General features: G+C 36.3%; 1 protein-coding gene across 1 annotated transcript; it reads right to left on the bottom strand.

Moving 5' to 3' along the window:
- LOC144447101 (macrophage mannose receptor 1-like) lies at positions 1-27,866 on the bottom strand. Its single transcript, XM_078137008.1, has 42 exons — positions 27,821-27,866; positions 25,956-26,116; positions 25,300-25,418; positions 24,371-24,501; positions 23,433-23,650; positions 23,134-23,219; positions 22,714-22,814; positions 22,161-22,290; positions 21,144-21,230; positions 20,057-20,235; positions 19,466-19,537; positions 18,913-18,945; positions 17,949-18,110; positions 17,252-17,340; positions 16,791-16,956; positions 16,238-16,279; positions 15,402-15,575; positions 14,613-14,729; positions 13,995-14,117; positions 13,489-13,728; positions 12,739-12,951; positions 11,772-12,206; positions 11,273-11,421; positions 10,566-10,682; positions 10,129-10,244; positions 9,730-9,881; positions 9,075-9,283; positions 8,543-8,679; positions 8,309-8,361; positions 7,878-8,093; positions 7,461-7,642; positions 6,863-6,930; positions 6,522-6,619; positions 5,690-5,956; positions 5,291-5,439; positions 4,591-4,687; positions 3,849-4,087; positions 3,461-3,632; positions 2,558-2,818; positions 1,916-2,086; positions 1,102-1,155; positions 1-236 (listed from the first exon to the last, which is right to left on the bottom strand). The coding sequence occupies exons 1-42, from the start codon at positions 27,864-27,866 to the stop codon at positions 1-3; spliced, it is 6,267 nt and encodes a 2,088-aa protein (XP_077993134.1).

Genomic DNA, 27,866 nt, shown 5'->3' with positions numbered 1-27,866 from the left:
TCAGCAGTTTGATTTTTCTTTATTCTCCGATTCAGTATTGACAGATGCTGATGTTGATGTCGCATACAAGGTATTGTCAAAACCAACAGGATAGGGTACCTCTAGATCTGAACTTTTCTTCAACGATGATGATAACGAATCACGTTTTATAAACAGTATATAGATAAGAACAAGGACAACAGCCACAGCAGCTACAACGCCCAGGATAATTCCAAAGATAGTACCACCACTCATTCCTGTCGAAGAAAGCGTAATCATATCTTAACCAAAATGGAAATGAACTTTTGCAGAAACTGGTAAAATATACATACATATGCAATTAAACACGCACTAACAAACGCAACATGTACAGACGTATTTTTAAATTCGTTCATTTATTTACAATGTACACATTCATTCGCTGTCGTTCGTTCGTTCGTTCATTCTGATGGTCTCTAATTGCTCTCATTTGTGTCTGTCTCTGTCGATGGATGGATGCGTGTATGTGTATGTATGTATGTATGTATGTATGTATGTATGTATGTATGTATGTATGTATGTATGTATGTATACTATGTATTATGTATGTATGTATGTATGTATGTATGTATGTATGTATGTATGCATGCATGCATGCATGCATGTATGTATGTATGTATGTATGTATGCATGTATGCATGTATGTATGTATGTATGTATGTATGTATGTATGTATGTATGTATGCATGCATGCATGCATGAGTGTGTGTGTATGTATGTATGTATGTATGTATGTATGTATGTATGTATGTATGTATGTATGTATGTATGTATGTATGCATGCATGCATGCATGTGTCTGTCTGTCTGTCTGTCTGTCTGTCTGTCTGTCTGTTTGTCTACCTGCATGTGAGTCTGTCTCCCTCTCTGTCCCTCTATTGTCTGTTTTTCTGCCTTTCCCTCTGTCTGTCTCTGAATCTCCGACAACCAAATAGCATACATGTAATATTTCAATGAAGTGAGCAACTTGCAATTATGATTAATATGAGTTTTTATTCAGGGTAGCATAATAATAGCATGTCGAGGACACCTAAGGTTGTTTTTTAAATAGTCTCATGTTAATGGAGTTTTTCTTAGTACTAACCCGATGTCTGCTTTTCAGGTTGTCCCTCTCCAGGTAGAGTTACTGGTGCAGTACCTGTTTAAAAAATGTGATAAAAATTGAAAGTAAAACACGAAAAGGATACTGCAAAGACTCTAAGATTAGCAGAAAGGATACCCAAATTGATATAACAGTGACTAAAAGATGAACCGAAATTCACATGAATAATACTTGAAAGAAGACAACCTGATGATCTTTTCATACATAAAGTATTATTCTTTTACCAGGTTAGTCAGTAGGATTAACGTTACAGGCCAAGAAACACTCCAACATAAACCGATTTTGTATCCAGAATTATGAGTGGTTCCCAAAGTGTTCTGAATGTGTACGCGCGTCTTGGCATATTGACTATGTGTCATCTATATGAAATTGACGAATTATTAGCTTCTTCTCGTAAACCAATTTACTACCAAACCAGAGAGATTATAGAATTTCAATAATTAGGCGGCACGATGTTGTTTTTATGTCTCACACAACGTTTCATTTGTGAGAATTACACAAACAAAATACAGTGATAGCGCGCATGCACATAAAATATTACTGTTTTGTGTTTGAATCTTCCTTGTTTAATCCTACAGTGCTGTTGATTTGTGTTCACAGTCAGATAAAATGTATCTTTTATTTGCTTGCGCGCTATCAATGTCTTTATTTTGTTTCATGCAATTTGCAACATCATTGTGCAAGACATGAAAATACATCGTGTCGCCTAATTGAAATGTTATAGTCACTCTGGTTCGGTAGTAACATGTCGTGGTAATTCACGAGAAAGATAGTGAGTATCGGTAACGTGACCAACCTTTTTGTCTTTTGCATATGTAGCCAGCTGATATGAAGCAGTCATTATCGTTCCATTCACTTGAACTGAAGAACATTTCACCACAGTCTTCTCCATCATTAGCGTTATTAGGTTCACCTGGTGCCCAGCGTGTGTAGTCTAATGCCATATCATCAACCCATCGAAATCCACCTGTAAAAAAGTACATAAATAAATATCTTGAAAAACGGGTTGATATTAGAGGAACACATGGTCCCATTGTTAGGATTAATCACAGACTTGTTTTGTGTGCAGTGTGTCCAATAACATGATATCTTCGGTCCTGGTAATCCCATCACTAAATGTGCACTTACATAAATACATGAGGTTGAGAAAATAGAATGAGACATATTGACATTGGGTTCACAAGGTACAATACACACGAGTGAGGGAGGAACGATGTGTGGTTGGTTGGTTGGTTGGTTGGTTGGTTGGCTGGCTGACTGGCTGGCTGGATGGATGGCTGGCTGGCTGGCTGGCTGGATGGATGGATGGATGGATGGATGGAAGGAAGACGGGTGGATTAGACTAAGATCAATACCCTCTATATCAACTATACCCCTATTATACCAAGTCCATGTAGTAAGTGAAGCATATCGACTCATATAATATTCTAAATCATACCTTCATCATTACGGGTCAGTCCAAGCCAAATATTAGCATAGGCTCCAGCTATTACTTTCTCTATGTAGTTATTCTCATCCTCGTCACCAATGGTAACCAAGTAACCTCCTTTCTTGTCACATTCATAACTCGCCTCGGCCCAACTCTTAGAATCCTTGATACCATCCATGTTGTAACAAGCTCTATTGTATTCTGTCCAATCACTAGTATTTCCAAAATTACAGCTGCCTTCTCCAGGTGATGGAGTGGTCGGCTTATTTCCTGACATTGTAATAGAAAAGTGTTAGAAAAAACACTAGCGACAACTGACTACAAGATAGCAACTATTGTACGTTTTAGTAAAATGTACCTGGTATTTCATTATCTCAAGTGTTCTATTCTATTTTGTTTGGTTTATACTAACCGAGAAGTGTTCAAGAGAAATGGTTAATTAATTTGAAAAGGGAACACCACTCCAGGAAAGAAAGGTATTTTAATAAACTTTGGGTTCTGGGGAGTCTTCTTATTATTTCACATCACATAATTTCACACGTTTGCCTTGTGACTATTTAGGGTGTTTCTTACACATAATCATATATACTAAGACAAATCGTGCAATAGTGTATACCTTAAAGAACAATAGAGGTAAAAAATAGTTTCAATTTCGTGTTTCCTGAAAACATTACGTGATGTGAAATAGTGAACTTCCTCTCCAGAACGCAAAGTTTATGGAAATACCATTTATTTCATGGAGTGGTGTTCCCCTTTATTAAAGTACGATTACAGTCAGTACATGTATATGTTTTAAGGTCTTAACAATATGTCTCCTGCATTTGCTAATTATGAAATTGTAAGTATCTAAGAAAATCATTGAATAAAACCAAACTTTTAACCCAAATATTTGCAAAACACAAAATAACTTACCAATGTAGTATTTGCAGACTGCGGGTATCATAGTGTTACATTTGGTATCATCCCATCCACCGGTCCGTGTCATCTGTACACATCCTTCACCTGTGTTATAACTAGGTTCACCAATAGCCCACTTGGTGTAAAAGACTGGAGATCCATCAGACCAACCGTATGTTCCTTTTTGCTAAATATGCAAATGTATGTAAAATAGGTCAATACATAACTGTTGTCCATGAAGCGACATATCACTGTGAAAGAGATTCGGTGGAATTTAAGTTTCGTTTAGGAAATGAAGAACATATCTAATTTTCACTTTAAAATACACATAAATGTTATTGAGGCTTTACAAGAAAAGTGCGATATGTAACGTTGCAAGGAAAATAGTGCTGGGCACTCATACCTCGAGGTCATTCAACCCAATCCATATTTGAGAACCAAGTTGGAACATATGTGTTTCAATATAATACTGTTCATAGATATCTTCAATACTGACAAGATCTGACCCATCGCCAACACAGGCTTCTTTAGCACTGTCCCATGTATAGGAACCAGTAAGTTGTTTATAACATCCATTCCAATAATGCTCGTATCCCGTTCTACAAGGATTGACAGCTTGTGTCGGTGGTGGGTAGGATGGGTCTGTATGAGAAACATTGAGTAAAGCTCATTTTAGTATTGACAAAAAGATTGGTTGGAGACAGATCGAAATACAACGATTCAAAGAAAGGTAGTAATCATGTAAAAGAAACGGTGCTTCCTTGTTACACGTCGAGCTATGCCTGCACTTGACTTAGCAAGAATTATAGACAAATTTTAGCTTCTAAGAATACGAGATTGTGGATAATTTATGAAGTGTGGCATATTGAATGAAATATATCCTCATAGAATGAAAAAAAGACAACTTAATTGTCTAATGTTGTTTGGTATAAATTATACGGAGGTTTATGAGATCCTACTAGTTGAAGTAAAACATCCTGTCCAATCTAATATAATTTTGTAAGATAAGTTAACACTTTTTAACTCCGTCACCGCAAGCACTACATTCGCTGGTTATCATCGATAATTTTCAAGATGACATGAGAAACATTGTTTATGTAGCAGAGAGTAAAAAGAGTAAAAATAGACTTAAGTCAAAGTTGTACCTTTCAAAGCTTGACAAGCGTAACCAAAAGTACGTTCACAGTCATTATCATTCCACTTGCCGTCGTATCCACGGTGATGAAACTCGACACAGTTTTCCTGAAACAGAAAAAGAAACCTGAAACTAGTCGCTCAATAAGAAACTGTACAGGTATCTTAGCTAATCTGTGTTTGGTAGGAATTGCAGGGCTGTCATATGTAATGCACACTTGACACATTACATCACTGTAAAACTAATAACTTTGACCATTAAAATCACTATAGAAAGTTTACTTTCAGTGTAAACGAACGAGGAGAGTGGTTCATTATTTCACGTATTGCAAAATATTGACAGGAAGATATGGGACATCTTCAAAATGTTTTATATAATGTAGGCCTACCATCATCTTTGACATTTGAGACTAAAACTCCTCGATTTATATGCAATAGCTTCGAAGATAGGTTTCTGAATAATGTCTGCTACTTGAGTAATCCAATATGCAAATCACATTGCATTGTATATTGTGAAATGTTACAACAGGAAACTAGAGTAAACACTGAAGAATGATTTTGAGAAACACAAAGTATTTTCTATTCTCCTATGATTGGATGTCAATTTTAGCATAAAATGAGTTTTTTTAGCATGTGAATATATCAGAAATGACGTCTTTAACTTGATTTCTCAAATTCTAATTGTCTTCATCAAGCAGTAACATTACATACCTGAAGTAGACCATTTGGTTCATTGGCTGCCCAATTGGTGTAGTCAACTGCAGAGCCGTCTTGCCAACCGAATTGACCAGGAACATATATATCACTTAAACCAATCCACATAGCATGGTTTATGTCTCGTAACCGACTGGACAGAAATGCTTGAAGGAGAAAGTGGTGACAAATGTACGATATTAAGGGTGAATGTTTCCACAATGTTTGTGTCGAAAATACATGCAAAATTAAAAAAATTACCACATTTTACAGTTACTCTAAAATCTGAGTTCGAACATTAATATTGTAAGTAACTTTCCCAGATGATAGGGCTAACAATTTCTTAAAATTAATTTCTGAATATGTTTACTTTTTATTACAGAGAACCGAGGTTTACGAAGATGGAAATAAACTTACATTGTATTTCTTGGCTGTGAATACTGACTAGGTCACCCCCTGTGGCGAGTTTTCCACATTGTATTCTTGCGTCGTTCCAACGTAGAGTATCTTCAGCCGCTGCACCATTGAAAGAATAACATTTGTTTTTGTATTCCATGAATCCCGGTGGGCAGTATCCACTTGGTAGAACAGTTGGTTCCCTTGTCTTGGGTGCGGTATCAGATGTTAGTTTTTTGCAAACAAACCAATAACGTTCGCCACAGTTTTGATCGTTCCATTCGCCGTCTGTAGATCCAAAGTAAACTTTAAGTGTTGCTAGCTTACAAGGTAGATAGCATATGACTACAAATGATTTGATGTAATTATTTTGTTTATTTGACAATTTGAACAGTATCATAATCAGCTCAATCTTCTTAATATACAGTTGACTCATATCTACGCTTTTATGCGTAAAGCTAGCGTGAAAATGGCGTGGTAGTGTTTGAGATATTTAAGGCTAAGCTGGAGATTTGCAAAATGTTGTCTCATCCAAGTGATGCATGTTAGATCTTCCTTCCAATTCTAATCCAACTCTATTACACATGTTGTTTGAGGATTGACTAGGACTGATCTGAGTTTAACGATTCATGCATATTAAATAGGCTAATTAGCATATTATTTGTAATTCATGACAGTTTCCCTAATACAATGTAAAGAAACTTGCGAGAGCAAAGATTCTCTAGTTAAGTATCTGATCTTTTTTAGGAGGCAAAGTGTGCATGTTAATTAAACTACTTGCCAGTGTATAGCATGAGCACAATACTGACCAAGTAATTTCCTAGTAAACTTTTAATGTCGTTAAAAAGCTTACCCGTTCCCAACAATTCGACACATTGTTCCGCACCATATGCATCATCTGGCTGATCCTCATCCCAATACACATAATCCACTGGTGTTCCATCACTCCAGCTATATTAGATATACCAATGAATTTAGCATGCAAGTCAAAGAGAATAATCCTTTTAAACAATGTCTGTTTTAGTTTGGGTGAGTTGATTTCAGAAAAGGCAGCATACAATTTGAACAGTTCTATCTTCTTCTGTAGCTTTATAAACGTCATAAATGATACTTTTATGGGGGCTTTAACAACTTTTACTTTTCTTTATCTTATCGGAGAATTAAACTGTTATAAACAAACTAATATGTACTTACAGATGTGTCCCATAGGCAGTAGACTCACGTAAGCCGATCCAAGCAGTATAGGTTCGTATATCACGCAACTGTAAGGACAAAACAAATTGTAATATAAATTATTGTAACACATCATATGCATATATCCTTCAGTGACTGGCTTAGATCGTATCACGTGGTATGGACTACTGATCCATAGTGACCCCAATTTGCATATAGGGGCACTAGTCGCACGCTATTTTCCTGCGGGTCATATTCATGTATCACGGAATTCTTTAAATTTATCGGGGATTTGCTGTGACTATAGAGGGAAATTGTCCGAGAATTTGATATGTTATAAAACATTTATTGCCCGACCCTATTGAATTCGGGCACTAGCAGACTTCACATTTCCCTTGGCTTTCAGCATCGAGAGATAGTTTCTGCTTAACAGTCATAATTGTAATACACGTGTACTACTGCCCTCGTATCACCATTGCAAACGTGCTTCCACAATGTATAATTTCTAAATTTGTTACTTCAAAGTCTATGTAAAATTCAATATCAAAAAGTATGTCAAATTCTATATCAAGTTCTACAATGTATATCAAGCAAACTGTGTATAATGAAGTTTCCTTACATGACTAAATATGAATTCTTGTTCCAAGCCAGAGTGAATGGAGGCAAGATCACCGGCATGAGACAGGCAGAAATCACGAGCATCATCCCATCCCTTACGTGCTTCAACCTCTCTACCTGAGCTAAAATAATAACAGGCACCAATAGAGTAGACCCAGCTTAAGTCGTTACCACAGTTACTACCTATTGAAATAGAAACAATATTTCCATGATGTCTTCAACACAGTAACTTAGTATGTATGTATGTATGTATGTATGTATGTATGTATGTATGTATGTATGTATGTATGTATGTATGTATGCATCATGTACACAAATGTCAGTAACAATTTCACCACTTTCGATTCTTCGTGTAGGTCTGTTTACAACGTGTAAGTAGTAAAGTTGTAGCAATGTAGACAACCATTAACCAACTTACTTATAGTAGCTGTAGCAGCTTCAATAGTAGAGGCAGGCATTACACCTTTAGGAATCTGACAAACCCAGTTCTTTTTCCTAGTACATTTACGGTCATTCCATCCCTTCGGAGCAGCAAATGTCATCTCAACACAGTCTTCCTCGTCATTATAATCGTTGGGTTCGCCGTCATCCCAGGTGACGAAGTTGACAGGAGAACCATCACTCCACACAAAACCTTTGATTATCAAATTATTCAAGACATGTTGTCACCAGGTTAATAATTTGTCACTTGGTTTTTCAATAAAGAGAAGTGACAGGAATGATCTAGAAAACATCGAAATCTACATTTACTGTGATTTTAAGGATTATTAACAAAGTATTGCTTACTCCTAATAACTATATATAAATCTTGCCTCCATAGATTAGGGAATACGCCAGATAACTACTTACCATTCTCATCATCCTTATCGTTCAGACCTATCCAAAATTCATCGATAAAATTTCTGTAAACGAGGAAAAGTTTAGAATCAATAGATATCAAAAATTATATGTATAAAGCATACAAAGCTGTATTGACACAATACATCCAGACTTCGTTCACCCCAAATCGAGGCGAAGTAGTCTCGGGACAAAGTTTCAACCATGCAATGGCCATACGTCATGCATAACAACTGTAATACTTACATGACTTTAGAATTTGTCTTGACATATCTGAGTTCATCATCACTATGGAAACTAGCGAGATCACCACCTCTATTTCTGCAGTCTAAGAGAGCATCATCCCAGGAAAGTCGATTGTCAGAATCAGCTTTAGAGATGGCCTACGAAAGAAAGACAGAATGAAGACTCAAATGGAGTGAAGATCGTGTCATTAAATTAACTTTGTAATGGTCAAAGTCAATTAACAAGGTAAAGTATCAAAATAGACATATACGTAAGATAGCCTTGTCAGTGTATGTAGCGCATTAGTGTTGCATATAACATGAGATATCCAATGAAGATGTTGATCCATTCCAGATACAGACAATGCATATTACGTTACAGAATGTTATGATGTGGAATTCCTTACTTTCCAGTCCACATGAAAGTCATATAAACTACTCGAGTCCTTAGAATAAATTCAACCATAGACAAATTGACGGAAAAAATAACGGAAGGATGGACAACCACAAAACAAAGGAATACTATGGAATAATAAAGAAGGGAATATTCTTACAAGGAAACATTTACTGCCATAACCAAGCCATCCATCAGCACAACCTTCATCAGATGGATTTGTAGGATATGCTGCTGTGACGGGGGGTTTGGTAAAACCAGGTCTGGTCTTTTCACAGATATACGGCATGGAGTTGTCACACTGTCCTGCTGTCCATAAACCAGAATCCGTGCCTGAACTGACGCCAACACAGTCACCTTGGCTATTGTCTAATGCCAAGAACAGTGAAGGGAATTGGAAGTTGTCAGTGTCACGTTTTGATGTACAAACTGTATTGAATGAAGTATTTACTACTGCTGCGTTCAGATTCACTGATTTTGAGCCTCTGTTAATACTTTTCAGCTGCCACGTGACGAACATCTATGAGAAGAAGTCTCTACAATTGAATAATCGTTCTATGTACTTCCTGAAGGCAGGACATTTTCAATCAGTTAGTAGCTATAGTGTACTGATAAAAAGACCCATATTTCCAGCGTCAATAACATGTCACCCTTTTCTCTTTGATTTCCAAGACTTCAGGGACATGCATTTTCCTGCTATCGATCATTTTTAACAATTTCATCATAAGTTGTTATCATTCAAATGAATTAATTCACCATTTCGTAACATGATAAATAAGAAAAAAGGAAAGAAGACGCCACTATGTAGCATATACCTGGTTGTCCAGCATCCCAGTTTGTATAAGTAACAGGATCACCATCTGACCACGTGAATTGTCCAGCTTGACTCAAATCAGTTAAACCAATCCAATACCAACTACTACCAGTGAAAGCAGCGAGTTTACTGCTAACGAAAGACTGCTCAATACTGGAAGAAATCGTGATAAGATTGATAACTTGGGAAACATATTGAATTATAAGAACCAATACTTCTGACGTTGACGATTGTTCGCTCACTGATGGAATGAACAGTTCGTTCCATACAATGTATTATCCACAGTCCAATACAGAAACGGGTCTCTGACAATATGAATCTGAATTACATGAAGACATTGGTAATCATTATGATGCTTAGAAAAATACATCAACATGTGTAAAATTTGTACAATACTTACTTGTCATTGATAGCAATCAAACTACCACCATATGATTTACACTGAGACTCTGCAGTACTCCATGACGCACTATCAGACACAAACCTATAACACGAGTAAGACTGGCTGTACCAACCCTGGAATAGAAATTATCAATATAAAAAACCTTAGATGATGGTCACGTGCTCAGGTTAATCACAGAATTGTATTTATATACTGAATAAAACATTTCGTTATTAAATTGAGTGTGGTATTGGTAGTTACAGATTACAGCAAATAACCACATGCCTTTGGACATTCGCACGGATTAGCAGTTGAAGTTCATAGCAAAAAATAAGACATAATTATAATATGAAAAGTAAAGAAAGAAATCGATCTATGAAATACGTTTTCTGGAATTCATTGCAAAGATTCATAACTTTAAAATTGTCATATTTTCCATGTATTCTAGTACTTACTGTTCCACAATCACCAACTGACTGTGTAGTTGGTGACAAAACCTGTTTGGCCTTTTTACATACAGACATGAAGGGGTCACTGCACTTATCATCATTCCAGTAGCCGGCAAGACTTCCCTGTTATTTTTCAATGGAAATATCAAATCAGAATTCACTTCCAAAACGTTATTTCATTGAAAGAACTATCCGTTTCGATCAAACGATATTTCATAACATGTACATATTAAAAATCATGGTGAAGATGTGCACACATCATATAAAGATATGTATACATCATATGATGACATACTAGTGATCATTGTATTGTTATTCGTGGGACTTATTAAGACAGTCGTGACTTCATATATTCCTATTCAACGAAGCCTTCACACATAATCAATTCGTAATTTTGATAAATCGATATGCCAATCAGCAAACCAATATACTTTCATACTAAAGAAATTTACATAAGTAACTATTTGTCTATCATTAGCAGTCACGGTGATGGGCAACTTCTTTGGGAAAACCGTACAAGATGTTGTGTCATGTTAACTAACAACCGAACATCTGTATCGATATTTACACGCCTTCACATATTTATAACATTGCACTGGCATGAACGCATTATTTAGAAATGATTGATAGAAAACCTAGGTCATTTGGCGGGACACTCTGCTGTATTATGATATCACTTCAATGATTAAATGATAGAGTACTCATGTACGTACAGAAACATACGAATGTACACAATCTTCTTCTCCACTGTTATTAGGTTCACCATTATTCCAACGAGTGTATGTAACCTCAGTTAGATCACTCCATTCATACGTCATCTCTGTACGTAAATCGTTTATACCAATCCAAACAAAGTCACTGTCTTTTGGACAAAAATATAAATCACATAGTTTCTTTACAATGGGAAATATGAGCTTACTGAAAAAAAAGATAGTTTGTTCGTCGATAAGTCTTTATGGAACAACGAGGCTTTGACACACACACCTTATATCTTTCGTATGGTGCATTTTTTCAATCGGCTTGTTTTAATATTTTTAGCAGCTAATATCAAATTAGCCTGATCGCTGTTCGCCTTTCAGACCTTCGATTGACAAACAGACTTTAATACTAATACATGGCACCTCGAACATATTGTTATACGCTTTTGACGGAAGGTGGTAAACATGTCTTAAATAAACATGATCAACTTTCAAATTGGCATATATAACTTACCTGAATGATCCGTACATAGTATAAATTCACCATTGCTTCCAAATCCAGTCGTATAACCTACATAATTAATACTCAGAGGATCGGGGTCAGTCCATTCCATAAATGCCGTCTCTCCGTCTTTTCCAACAGATATCTTTCCATTCACAAATGTTATCCAGAATGCCCTGAACTCCGTGGGTGACACTATGTCGATTGTGCTGGCGACTACTTCGTTCGCACACTGAATACATCGTCTGATCACAGATTGGGTATTTCCCCAACCACCGATTACAATTTCATACATTGGGTCGGTGTCGTAGTTATTGGCAGACAAGGAAATATGGACATCACTGGAGGCCTTCACTTCGAACGTAACTCTACTATTTTGAATTGGTGCAGAGACATAGCGATAAATGTACTGGTCGTCAGTGGAGTCGGAATGGAAGGCATCACACACTATCGAAAGGAAGTTAAAAAAAAAACTGTAAACGTTACAATATTGTAATACACATGAAAACGAGAAGCATACAACTCAGTTGTTCTGCTAAAACTACGAAACCTAAATGGACAAATACATTTCTTTCAAAAACAAGGACAAAGTCGAGGAGATGCATTTCGCAACCATCACTGCTTGATATAGGTAGAACTCAATTCAGGTGTGTAGGCTTAATACATAGCAAAACATATGATGACATATATTTGTCTACCTATGCCGCTATACAGAGGACACCCGTGCCATCAACTTCCAAACAACATCGGAAGATGATTTGTTATTTCTATAATCACAATGATGGCATGGACGTACCGACGTTAACACCCTGCTGCTCAATCGACATGTTTAATTCCAATGTATTAATATACCATCATATCCCTATTAACAAATATTATAAGCTTCAAATGAGCTTAACCAGTTTTATATTACTATTATACATTATGTATGTATATACAACATACTGACATTTCTCTGAAGAATATAATATTAACTTACTATTTTGCATCAGAGATATCATAAACTGATCTTCATTGCTATCACGGATAGAAATCAAGTCAGCGCCCTCCCGTCGACATGAATCTCTAGCATCCAGCCATGGCATCTTGACCGTCTGGGCAAAATAACAATAACTTCCATAAGATGACCATCCGTACTCACAGCGAGAGTTAGGTGCCAAGGTGGTGGTGACTTCGACTGGTGGGAATGATACTGTATACGTAGAGAGAAAAATACAATCCGGAAATCAAAGAGGTAATTCAAAGACTACCAGCTAGCCGTGAAACAATAAGGACAAAAACAATGGAATCTTGAAGAAAAGCTGGCCGACATCACCGATTGTAATTAATAATTGAAATCCTTAATAGCATGCTATTTTCTATGTTTTAAAGTTTTCACAGAACTAGTAGTGCTTCTGGGTTAATGATGCGATTATAACTGAAGGAAGAGATAATTACATTGACTGTTTACTCGTCCTGTCTTGGTGTTAGATTACATGTATGTCCTATGATACCCCACTTCAGACAAGATCAACCCTGTGCAGAAAAGAATTGTTCTTCCATCACGACCAAAACGAGAATAACCCCCACCTCGCATTACAAATGTTCAAAACTGGATGACTCCTTACACTGTTTTCAATTTCAAAAACAGAGCGACCCAAGCCAAAGAAATTTTCTTGTATTCAGCCAGCCAATATTAAGTACTCATAATGGTATTACAGCCAGTGGAGAATAGAATCGACAAACTCACCAACTTGGTAGTGATCAAAGTTGGAATCTGTCTCTAATCCAATTCCAGACGTCTCTTTGGTGTAAGTACTAAGATCACAGGCCATATTGATCCTATCGTAGTCAAAGGAGTAACACGTGAATCCTTTCTCTAACAAACATCGTTGTGCACAGACTTCTGGGAGGACATTGTCTATATGCAACGTGTCATATCCATCTAAGACGTAGTTACGGTACACGTTGTAGTATTCTACGATATCACCTGAAATATAGAAATACCACAAGGAAAACAAATTATGTATATATTTTGATAATCATGTAAGTGTCGATACCTTATCACGCTAGGCTAAGTTGGATCTAGCATTCTATCTCGACGATGTACGCTTCCATAGAATATATACTTGTGTTCATGATCATGTAATTTAAGTTTTACGCATTCACAGTGTGTAAAAAATCTTAAGCTTCCTCGTGATAATTTCCCTAGAATATATCAATATTGGGATTTAATATTTGTCAAAATCGACTTACCCTTATTTTTACAAATGTATCCGATATTTTGGTCACATTTATGATCGTTCCATTTTCCACTGCTGACAATTATTTCTGTACAATCTTCAGTGGTGTATCCGTGGTCATAGTTGTTTGGCTCACCTGTAGCATGTATAAGTATCGTTCATGGTCACAATGGAATGTTGTATATAGCTTTCACTGAGAACATTGCTCCCAATAGGTTACGTCGTTTGTGTGAAAAGCTTATTATGGTCTAATGTAGCTATACACTATACATATCTAGCTAGCCCAATATGCACCCATGATAGAGAATTCACGAAAATGGGAACTTGGAGATGACCGGCTAACGTTTTTTTTTTCTATTTTGTTTCAGCCCTCATTTTTCCTCATGTAGGGCATGCTCTTTAATGACGTTTATTTAGAGAAAAAAAAATAGGATTGGTGTTGAACCGCGCAATATGGTATATGGGGCCGGAATGGGAAGGGAGTAAGTTGCGATTACTTGTAAGGCCTATTGTATTCGGGAGATTCTACTCGTAAACTATAGTCTAAGAGTAAAATCTTGAGGATACTCACAAAAAACAAACAAAAAGAAAATACAGTGTGACCATGGCGTGTAGGAACTTTAAAACTCACCATCATTCCAGTTGAGGTATGCAAATGGTGTTCCATCACTCCATTCCCAGCCACCTTCATAAGTTCTGTCATTAGCTCCAATCCAAAACACAGCTGATGTCAAGCCATACATACGAGCTGAGGAAACAGACACGTTTAATACTGTCAAGTTAATACCTTACAAATATAATGTAGATTGCGACACTGACGATCTAACATCGTACCGTGAGCAACTTATATCCTATCTTTAATAATCAGGGTGGTTTCGATTTCGCTAATAGTCCATCTCGCGAGATCTCGTATCCCTCCTTAGTCTCTGTTATACAGACTCTCGCTGCTGGGGTCTCTGCCTACGAGACCTCCCCAAACGAGAGTACGGGAAATCCACGTTGAGAAGCCATAATTTGTAGCGAAGGTACCCAAATCGTTCAGCCTGCAATGTTGCAATGTTGGACGTGAAGTACTCCCCATGATGCACTGCTCCAGCATCTACTTCCTGCATTGGCGAGTTGAAATCTCATTTTCCCAGACTCTCGAGCTCTCGTAAGCAGAGCCCCCAACGGCGAGGGTCTGGGTAACCGAGACTAAGCTCGCTTTTGAACCAGATTTTGAAGTCGAAGCGCTCACAACTGTAACTAGCACGCCCCCAAACAGCTTCAAGATCCTTTTATATACTATCCATGCCAACTGTTTGTCCAACATGGCTGCATCTGACATCGAAATTAACTTTGCATAGTGGAATTGAAAGCACTTGATTCTGAGATAATAATATCTCTGTTTTCTCACATCAATTTATTAATGAATACTTACCATTGACAAAGGTCTGTTCAGTTTGATCCTTTATACTCAACAAATGACCACCACTCTTTTTACAGGTTGATTCAGCAGTTGACCAATCTACATAGTCATCAATTTCAAACTTATAGCAAGTATTTGTTGAACTGTCAATCTCATAACCAGAACCGCACTTAGGATCAACTTTCGCTGTGATGGAAATAAAACAAAAGACCAGGTTCATCGACCAAAATAGATGACATAAATGATAGAATCAGAGGACACAAACAGGTAGTGTAGGATTCTTTATCCATCTTTAACACACCATTTTTGCCTAAGAGCACAATTTTCACTATTTTTCCTTGGGTTTTTATGATTTAACCACACACGTTTATGATTTAACATGAAGAAAAATGAGACACATATGACAATGCCAAAGGTCATGTTAAGGTCATTAACCCCCCCCCCCCACTGATATATCGCCTGTTATTTGCTAATGACATATATTTATCAATACGATCAATATAATAAACAATTGTATCGCCTGAAAAAAGGAGATGTGGCTAAAACTTTGTGATACATTCTCAAACTGCGGAACAAGTCACAGAATAAATTAATCAGAAAGTTTGTTATATTCGAAAAACATAGAATTATAAAATTCAAAATTCCATTAGTTAGGAGACAAATAAATTTTGGATTGCCATTAAGTGAACATCAGTATTATTTTTTTCGGGTTTTCAGTTGAATCTGCGTGAATTAATTTGTGAAAGGCAGGCGACCTAACTTTCGAGTGAAATCGTCACTTCTTGACTGAGTTTCTCAGATTGTAATTTTCAAACTCAATCTATCATCTTTTCATGCAATAGACTTACGAGTTACTTTGGGAGCCTCGGTAACTATTCCACCATCATTGGCTGAAAAAAAAGAACATACGTCATGTTGTGATATATTCCATTCCTTAAATGTTTGTACAATCGATAAATATAAACATTATATTTAATGTTTGCCCAAATTAAATTATTCACCATTCAAATACTTAAAAGCAAACAATAGACATATAGACAATATATGCATGCATGCAGACACACACAACATCCCAGTATATCCCAATATCCAACATCATTACATACAGATATAGGGTTAAAGGTCAACCCATATTACAGCACTACATACATACATGCACACACACACACACACATACATACATACATACATACATACATACATACATACATACATACATACATACATACACACACACACATACATACATACATACATACATACATACATACATACATACATACATACATACATACATACATACTGGTACCAACACAGACGGACAGACGTACGGATGGTCGGACGGACTGACACTAGCCATCATATTGTCGACTGAACCATACACAAACGTATAATACTAACTTTTTGGTCTTTTACAGATGAAGCCATGTGAGTAGCCACAACCTTTATCATTCCATTCTCCTCTCTTTGATTGCTCGTACTCTAAACGTACACAGTCTTCCCCATCGCCATCGCCATCGTTATCATAATTGTTTGGTTCACCTGATGCCCAGTTCTGGAAGCTGTACTGTAAGTTGAAGTTATAATGTAAAATACAGGCCAAAGCCCTAATCTGCCGTACATGTATATATTAAAGTAAAATATTTTGGCAACAACCCATACATTCGATCATCAAACTTATTTGAATAACCCTGCAGACAGACAGACATACAGACAGACAGACAGACAGACAGACAGACAGACAGACAGACAGACAGACAGACAGACAGACAGACGGACGGACGGACGGACGGGCGGACGGACGGACAGACAGATGTTGAGGGCAATTTAGGAATAACAACTTTGTTTATGAAGTTACTTACCGGGGTTCCATCGACCCATTCCCATCCATCTTCTGTTCCCCTGTCATGTAATCCAATCCACATGAACGTTCTGATATTGTCCATACGGCCTTCAAAGTGATGAGACGAAATACGTACGAGATTACATTCTTGTTGGTCTATTCAAAGCGTCACTAAAGAAAGTAACCTTAAATTTACTGTTAGTTTTGTTTTTATATAAATAACCTTACTTATACATTTCCGACGCTACACAACAACAGACTAAGTACGATTATATGTATGGATTCCATACCCCTAGGCCCTAATTATAAAGTTTATATTTTTCAAATGACATGAACCATTTCACTGCGCCCAGAATCTTTACACGACATTTCATCTTAGCTTGCAAATGCTACTAAACAATGTATTAATTCAAATAATTTAGACTGATCATGCTGAGATTGACACAGTAAAGGTAACATACAAACATCCCTTGTCTACTCTCTACATTTGTCAATGATAGAAAAATCAAATTAGAAGTAACCTGGTAAGCAATTGCGTTTTAAAGAAATCCAGATAGAACACACAGAAATATGTTGTTTCTAGCAAGTGGAGAAATATAATAACGAAGTAATGTACACCTGCCTATTCCAAAAGTATCTTCTAACATACATGTATATCGAAAATATGTCAGTATTCTATAATTTTCCTATTTGAAGAAAAGAAATTGTTGACTCACCAGAAAGGAAACTCTGCTCATCACCATCTTCAATGCTAGCTAAGGTACCGCCATAACTTTCACACTTATTCTCAGCACCAGCATAAGGCATTGTTTTGATAGTTTCAAATAAATAACAGTAATCTCCATGTAAAGACCAACCAGTTGGACAACTGCCACGCTCTTCGATAAAAAAATGAGAAAAGGAAAGTACATGTATTTCAAAATGTTACAGTCTTCTATCTTCTTGAAGGAGATTTCAATTCCTTGATATATGTTTCTCTCATCTGTTATTCTAAAGTAGTCATATGGATGAGGATTCGGTAGTTATTTTGGATTTCTAATTGATAACACAATCTTATCATGACTTCCAACTTGACAAATCAATGTGAAACAAATTTGTCCATATCTGTGTTTGTAACTCAATACATTGCAAAAAGCTAACAAATGTGCAAAATGTTTGTTATTATTTGCAAATTGTTTGTGCAAATTGTTTGTTATACGTACAATAACAAATATTTTACACTCTTAACAGCCTTTTGCAATTTATTGAATGACAAGCAAGGATTTGGCATATGCTATTTCACTTTCATTTTTCAGTAGCATGTCATGATAAAAAATATTATAAATTAAAAATACAAAATAAATACTAATCCTCACCCATGCGGCCACTTTAACTATTTTAAACATGCATTATTAATACTGGGGTCGCTGACCCAAAACTTAGCTTTGACGTCGAGAGATTTGAGAAAATGTACATATATATACTACCAAACCAGAAAGACTAAAGTTTTAATGTTAATTCCCATCTTACAGAACGTTTGTAATTACAAACAAAGTATATGCACTAATGGTGAGCATGCGTATGAAATGTTACGTTTTATCTCACCCCACTGATTCAAGGTCAGTAAAATGACATCACCAAATAACCAAACAAACAAACAACCAAACAAACAAACAAACAGTCAAACAAAATAAAACATACCTGTATTTGGATCGAGAGGGACAACAGCTTGTCCTGAAAGAGAAATGGGTTAATTGGCAAAAGGTCATCTCCAATACTGATGTCGGCATATTATAGCATATAATATCTGCTATAGAAAAAAGTGGCAAGCATTTGCCAACAACCAATTGCAAGGAGCTGCTAGAACTAAGTATATATCAAATGTTAGTTTTATACAAATGATTTCCATTCACTTGATTATCAGCGTACTAGTTTTCAATAAGGTATATAAAGCTATCTATTCAAGCCTGTGGATACCTGGCTTTCACCTCAACTCGAGTGTGTTTCTTAGACTATAGATGAGACAGATACCTATAGTCACAAACATGGCCGTCATGTGAAGTTGTTGTGACAGCAGTTGTCTAGTTGAAATTGTTTTCTTGTTTTGGGTTATCTTTGATTATGAATACAATGGCAATGATTAGAAAAATGTTATGAAATTCTCAATGTCAATTGAAATTTATACTGAAGGTGCATGTTAATAAAAAGCGGTCGGAAATCTTCATTTGAGATTATGTTTACGTAAGGAAATTACCTTCCCGAATCTCGCAAACAAATGCCTGTGGTATGTAGCAGTTCAAGATGTCCCAGTATCCATCATCATTATCTAGAGATAAGGTTAGAGGTCAACCCATATACTACATAATTTCATGTATGCATACACGTAGATAGACATACAGACAGGCAGACAGACAGACAGACAGCAGACAGACAGACAGACAGACAGCAGACAGACAGACGGACAGACAGACAGACAGACAGACAGACAGACAGACAGACAGACAGACAGACAGACAGACAGACAGACAGACAGACAGACAGACAACCTGTACACTCAGTTATTACCAATTATGCGTACATATATATCCTTTAATATGGAACGTAATAATCCAAATGCAATCTAACCGTGTGAGTAGAATAGAACACGGCGGTATAACCTGATGTCATCTTGATTGCATCTCATGCGTACAAACATACTTGCAGCAAAGCTATAAGTAAAGTGTTCTCGATCTAACTTTTTCGTTCAGACATGCGGATAGACTACAGACACATAGATGAAACGAGAGAATTGATTGGATTAGAAAATATGATATACGAAAGTATATATATAGCGATAGATACGTACCTACATAGATGGAACCACAGTCATCTTGATCAGGGGCATTCCGAGGTTCACCTCTCCCCCAATTTGCATATGTTAGCGTCCCATCGCTGCCATCGGACCAAAGGAAGTTGCCGTCATTTTCCGTATCTGATGTATGGATGATAACAGTACTATTAGACGCACTAGCAAAGGCATTGTAGCTTGGTATATGATGTGCATACAGGACGTTTTATGACATAGACAGTTGACTTTCTCTCTAATGTTTTTGGTTATATAAATATTACAAAAGTCATGTATAATGGCTTGGTATACTAAACATTACAATTTACTGTCATTTTGCCCATCATCGAGAATGTACATAATGTATGTATTATATTATTTCTCAATAGCCAAAATAACCTGAAAGATTTATCGTTAATAATGGCCCTCCAACTGACCATTCGCTATACACGAGTGGCCAATAGTCTAGATGCTATCCATGGCTTTGAATCATTCTCCACGCCTAGAGGAACGAGGAGCTGATGAGATGAAATGCAAAATTCAAACAAAGCCATTCGTCACCCACACTGCAATTCATATCATGTTAGTGTTAATCAATAACTGAACTCCGCCCCCCCCCCCCTACAATAGGTTAGTTATTCTAAAAGCTAGGGGTTTTAGGGGTTTATTCATTTGCCTGAACTAAGTTTTGGTTCAGATCATGACTTCTGATTCCTCTAGACGCCGGGGAAGATTCAAAGGCACGGATAGCCTCTAGACTAAGTAATTAAAGGGGTGTAGAAAAAGTGGTTCTTCTTTTGTTGATATAGCAACGTTGTAGTCTAATTACTTCGAAAAAAGCTACTAAGATTACTATATTTTCAATTAGCTATGAACAAAGTAACGGAGTCGCTTCTGAGTTTGAACAATAATATTAATATACATTGAGGAAAATCATAACAAAGTTCATTACATGTACTGTCTATCTTTCTGTGTGTGTGTGTGTGTGTGTGTGTGTTTGTGTGTGTGTGCGTGCGTGCGTGCTTGCTTGCTTGCATGCATAAATGTATGTATGTATGTATGTATGTATGTATGTATGTATGTATGTATGTAAACTATAAATAAATACTTGCCAGATACTCCAATCCAAATATCTACAATGCCGGCACTTCTAAGATTCTCAAACTGAGATACAAGATAGTCATTCTCAGCTTGGCTAAAAATAATTATAATATTTATAACAATGTTAATATGAAAAAATATAGTATCTGAATAAAAAATATAAACTGTTTTGACATAGTGAACTCACCTCAAGTAATTAATAGAAGGGTGATAAGATAAACAGCCCCAAACTGTGGTATATCATGATAGTTGGGTTGTACTTTAGCCTGACATAGGTTAGACTAAACTTCTACAAAGTTTTTGTTTTCAAGGATGTGCATTACTCACAGTTACAAATAAGTTGGAACGCTAGTTTCTGAGCAAAGTAAATGCCCCATTGAAACTAAAAGCCAATGTCAGTACGCTTTATATGAAGTGTGTGCCTTTGTTTATACAAATTTGAAATTTGAAAAATGCTTTTTATGATATTGCCCAATTACCGAAAATCATAAGTTATGTAAATGACTCGTTAAAACTACAAGCTACATAAACAACCAAACAACCTTTACAGGACGTACACGTGCGCTTTATTAATGTAGTATAAATTATATGGAATTTGAAGATTCTATCCTTAAGATAAAACCAAATGACTGGAAATCATTGATTATACCAATGACTAATTAATATTCATATGATGTGTACGAAAATGTGTTCAGTTTAAGGAAAATGTGTAGCACGTTTCATTGGATTTTGTGCAGCAAACCGTTTAGATCTCATTTCACAGACAGACAGAGACAGACAGACAGACAGACAGACAGACAGACAGACAGACAGACAGACAGACAGACAGACAGGCAGGCAGGCAGACAGACAGACAGACAGACAGACAGACAGACAGACAGACAGACAGACAGACAGACAGACAGACAGACAGACAGACAGAACATTTTCTTATGGAAGGTAACCTTGAGAGCATACTATCAGCTTGTGGTTTCCTTAGCAATACTATCAGTTTGTTGTTCTTTAGCAATACCACCTAACTTACTTATTAATAGTAACGAGATGTCCTCCCTGGGCATCACACGTGTGTTTGGCATCAGTCCAAGTTGATGGGAAAAATGTATTGAACTGATAACAACTCCCTTTGAAGATTTGCCAACCAGCTGCACACGTACCTGTCAAAAAGAATTTGAAATAGTACTCTTACGTGATGCTGAAACAAGACAACTTTACAGAAAACATTGTTGCTAAGGTAGAAGCTTACTACATTTTCTCGGCATGATTTGAAAGCGCGAAAGTCGTCTTGATTGCCATGCGCAGGGATATAGTCGAAAAGTGACACAAAAGCAAGTTAGTTGTATTTTAATGGCAATGAAAGTATATTCTATACGTTCTCTCTCTATCTATCTATCTATCTATCTATCTATCTATCTATCTATCTATCTATCTCTCTATCTATCTATCTATCTATCTCCATCTCAACACTTTTACAAAAAAACCTTCCGATTCGTATTACACGTACTGTCATGGATTAGATTAGGTTCACACATTTAAAATGAGCTATTCCCAATATAAAAAAAAATTGTACATCAACAAACCTTCTGGTTTCTGGCATACAAAGTTCCTGTTTAATGTACAATCCTGTACATTCCATTGGCCATCATTAGCATGGTAGATCTGAGCACAGTTGGTAGTATATCTGCAAATACATAACAAGGAGCATTTATATCATCAGAATCCCCAAATTTACTATTCGTTGAATGTAATAAATATTGTCATATGTCCCAGTGTATATACTTTGATATGCTTGAATACATAATTATGAATGCAGTACTCCTATCATCACCATCACCACAGCCACCACCACCACCACCACCACCACCACCACCACCATTAACAACAACAACAACAACAACAACAACAACAACAACAACAACAACAACAACAACAACGCCATCCCAACAACAACAACTACGACCACCAGCACCATCATGTGTATAATTATGACCCATACTTACTGGGCGTTCGGTTGTCCAGACTTCCAGTTGGTATAGGTCAATGCACTTCCGTCAATCCATGCAAAAGAACCAACCACGTTCGTAATCTGTGATATAACAAACATTATTATATTTCACAAAATGATGCTTCCTCGCCACATTGAAGGTAAAGTTCATCAAAACTATTTTTTTTTTAAAAATGAAAAACTTTTCCACCCCCTGTTTAGTAACTTTACGATACTAGACTTAAGCACCTATCCTTATTATAATAAATTATAATAAATTCACATAGTGCAGACAGAGTGAGAAATTTAACTTACTGTATCTGATGCACCAAGCCAAGTTATGCCCTGAAATTTAGCAGACATTGCCTCTAAATAGTCTTGAACATACTGGTTGTCCACTATGACTAGATCAGCACCCATGGCTTCACAATATGTCTGTGCACTGTCCCAGGTTATCCATTGATCCACATATATATAGCACTTATCATTGACTGAGGACCAACGATCGTCTTCGTCACACTTTATGGGAATGTCTAGAGAAGATTATTCAAACAAAAAATTACGAATGTGCTGGGGTAAGGTATGCTGAAGGTTTGAGTGATAAATTGTAATAACTTTGATCATGTAGAAGAGGCAATTTATCGCCATGCAGTACTCTTTAACTTTCTCTTTTTTACTAATTTGTGGTGATGTTGAAATTGAAATTCCAAACTTTATACGTCTAATATTTCTCTATCTTACGCATATCATCTTTGTAACAGAGCTATCACTATAAATCAGTGACAAATTGCGTCCAATTGCAACCCATCTGCAACTCCAACACTGTATAAGCCATAAGCAATAACACCCTTTATTCCTTATTGCTTTGTGTTTTGAATCGATTGGACACAATTTGTCACGGATAAATATAGTATTGTCATGTTCAATGCTTTGCTAACGATGCATTGAGAGTTAGTTGATATACTGTCATTTCTTGTACATTTACACTAGACATAGCATGAATTTATGTTCTATTAATTCATTAGAAAACAAAAATACTAAAAAGAACGGACTCGAATGCCTTGTTGTACATCAACGCAATGTACCAGTTTGGTAACTAGTACAAAGTGGTCTTTTGAGAACTAGCCAAAAACTGTAAAATTGTCAAATTGTCTAGTGGCGAAAATTTCTAGGGTTACAGTATATTGTAGATCATTAGGGCATACTGTCATATACAGTGGTTAATACTTAGAAGGCTGATGTTTCTCAAATACCTGCTTCATGCTGACATAAATATCCTGTGAGAGTGTAATCACAACCTCTGTCATTCCATCTTCCATTTGCCCATATGATGGCACAGTCTTCAACATCATTATAATTATCAGGTTGGCCTCCGTCCCAATTGCTGTATTTGTTCAGTATTAGATAATTATAAAAAGATGAATATGTTAAGTCTTTGTTATATGTGATAAGCGTTTTTGTTTTGTTTTATTTTGTTTTATCGTTTTGTGTCGTTTCGTTTCTTTTCGTTTCATTTGCTTTGTTTTGCTTTGTTTCTTTTCCTTACCTCTCCTTTCCTTTCCTTTCCTTTCCCTTTCCTTTCATTTCCTGTTGTCTCCTTTCCTTTCGTTTTCTTTCTTTTCCTTTTGTTTGCTATTCTTTCGTTTCGTTTCGTTTCGTTTCGTTTCGTTTCCTTCCTTTCCTTTGCTGTCTTTTCCTTTCCTTTCCTTCCTGTTCCTGTTCCTTTCCTCTCCTCCTTTCCAACCCCTCCCCTCCTTCCTTTTCCTTCCCTTCTACTCCCTTCCTCTTTCTTCCATTCCCTTTCCTTTCCTTTCCATTCATTCTACCCCATTCCATTCCAGTCCATCTCCTTCCTTTTCCTTCCTTTCCCTTTCCTTCCCCTTTGTTTCGTTTTGAGAGGAGGGCTTCTTGCACTAACTTAAGATTTTACATTGACTTTCAACTACCCACTGCACTGTTTTGCTGGCTGTATTTTAAATGTATAAGGTATCATAATTTGTTTGCTGTTGTGTGGTTTCCTTAATATCTGAACTTAGCATCTACACTAATTAGTAAATGAAATTTCACTTTTTTAAAAGGGTCGAAGGAACGAACAAGAAAATACGTGATTTTTAAACTATTATTATCAGTGTACATGTGATGTTTTTAAAATTGGACAGTTGCGAACATAAATGTTACATACGCTTGGGCTGGATCATACGGCGTTCCATCTACCCACACAAATGTACCCTCAGTACCGATATCATGCAAACCAATCCAATAGTAATGAGTGCTTAGATTTGCTATCGACACTAAAAATTCCTGGAATATAAGGTAGAAAAATACAAAAATTATTTTACGATTTTCGATACGCTTTTTTTAACTACACTGGCTGCAATTGGAATATTTGGGTTTTTTAAAAATGTTTTACTACATAAAATAACTTACTCCTAATATCGTATACTTTGAACGTATTTTTGCAGTCAGCGCCCTCAACGGCGAACACGACTTCAACCTATCACTGCACTAGCTATTTGCGGACAAGATCGACCACTAAGTAGCATGTCTAATTATTGTTACTTTAACAATTTTCAGTGAATAGGTTTGCGGTTGTCTGATCGAAAAGTGATACTACATTTACAAACTAGTGCAGTTTTATGACTTATCCAAAACCAAGCTTTCGCTCAAGATTTAAAATTGTCGCTACACCACCTACGGATAATACTGACGATTTATAAGTCTTTTTTTTTTTTTTTTTTTTTTTACAAGTAATTTGATTATTTTAGTAAAAAATGTCCTTGTTGCAGTTAGTGCCTGTTTAAAAACGAAATGGTTTATAGTAGATCTATAGTCACTTACATTTACATCCAATGAGTCAACGACAGCAAGGTATCCTCCTAAGTTTTCACACCTGTCTTCAGCATCAGACCAACTCACTGAGCCGTCTTGGTCAAATGCTTGAAAACAACGATCATTGTACATGTGCCAACCAGATGGGCATCTCATAGTCTGTGAATACACTGTGAATAACACAACATATTCAGTTGATTTTCACTTAGTGTATACGCAGATTAATATGATAAAAATGGTTCTATAAAATAACATTTTTTTAAACTCCCCTTGGTTCAACTTGGATGGCATGTACAACTTATACTTTCTCAACTATAATTGAAATTATGACGTCACCATAAGAGTTAATTCTACAGGTGACAATTAGCCATCATGATATTCTGAAAATTATGTAATTAATATGAAATTAGCATTAACTATTCTCAGATTCTCAGAGAGTATCGTTCATAATTTTGCGTTTTCCTTTTATGCCATTGCCAAACATATTATTCCATAAGGTGCTCATTTTATAGTCGCTCATAAGGGAAATACACGTCGTGCAGTCCCCAGGATATTTTCTAGCCAAACTAGAGTTAGATGTTACGTCATTTGTCACTACTATCTATGTACCGCGTTTTACAATTTCTGTGCACATAAAATTTCACTCATAACACAGTCTTCTTGGAAACACAGATGCGAGAAGGGTGATATACTAAATAGCATATAATGCAATTTACAGTACCTGAAAATGAAATAATGTACGTTCACAAATATGCAGTAAATCCCAAAAACGCTCCAGTCCTGTAATTTCTGCTAAAAGGAAAACAATTTGCATACAACCTACCTGTCGAAAAGGTCAAAAGAAATATTACACTCCCCAGGATATTGTTCATGGTGAAACTTGTCAACTTTAACACTATCGCCACAATAATATCCACAATATGGAACTCAGTTTATATTCAAGTTTTCCGTCCCGACCGGTACCACCGACACCGCCCACTATTCTATACTCTTTTTGTTTACTGCTAGTTTTTATATCTCCCCCTGGTTATCTTCTGTGTAAGAAACCGTGATTAGATGAAATCTTCAAATCTTGAGTCTATTATAGTATAGTGATAAGGATACGTAAATAATCGAACAAGGAGAACCTATCAAAACAATGCACTGTCACATACAGTAACTGCTTTGGAGAAAGAGTATTGGAAATTTAACACGCACTACATGATTTGATGAACTGAGCTTTCGAGTGCAAAACTTCGTCATTTTCACTCTATGATAACAGGCGCTATTTGCTATCATTACGAGTTTAAGAGAGACTTGCTCGAAATAAGTATAATTAAGTTACTGTAGCTTTGATGGTGCTCACATTTCTCTCTATACTGGGAACATTTTGCGAGAAAGGGCCACAATCCATGTGAAAATTGCACAGTACTTTAATGGGACTAGATGCGACTCTTTCAATCAAATTGAAAAATGAAAAAAAAAATTGTTGCTTTACTGACATTTAAGTTTTTTATCTTAGTGGAAACACAACTAAGTATACTGAAATTCGTACTATCATATACCCTCAACGAATAGGACACGCCTCTGCCGGCATTTCTTTGAGACAAAGCCGGTAAGAATCCCTCTAACACCTCGCTAGAAATTGGATTAGCCTCTCTGGATACGATTAAAATCTCGCTGAGTCACGGCAAATGCGTGACGCGATTATGTAAATGATCTATGGTACTATAAACTACAGACTCAATGAAAGTAGACTTTATTTGATTATTTACAATTGAAACTTTATAAAATATAATTATTTCTACTATGTACTCATTTTGAAGTTGTAAAGAATATCGTCGATGCCCCCTAATTAACGATATACGAAATGGGTGATCCTTTGTCACTCAAACGTCCTCTCCTGTGATCGATGTCATCACATTCGATAACATCAGACAT

This window comes from Glandiceps talaboti, chromosome 16 (genome assembly GCF_964340395.1).
Source record: "Glandiceps talaboti chromosome 16, keGlaTala1.1, whole genome shotgun sequence".
Lineage (NCBI taxonomy): Eukaryota > Metazoa > Hemichordata > Enteropneusta > Spengelidae > Glandiceps > Glandiceps talaboti.
This window is presented reverse-complemented; position numbering and strand designations above follow the sequence as displayed.

What these genes read in the sequence shown, in the direction of transcription:
- LOC144447101 (XM_078137008.1), bottom strand. Translation starts at nt 27,866, where the DNA reads ATGTCTGATGTTATCGAATGTGATGACATCGATCACAGGAGAGGAC. An exon ending in TTTATGTCAGCATGAAGCAG is followed by an intron (nt 23,651 to 24,370) that starts GTATTTGAGAAA and finishes AATCTTCTCTAG; the next exon opens with ACATTCCCATAAAGTGTGAC. An exon ending in TGTTTGCGAGATTCGGGAAG is followed by an intron (nt 18,946 to 19,465) that starts GTAATTTCCTTA and finishes TTTCTCTTTCAG; the next exon opens with GACAAGCTGTTGTCCCTCTC.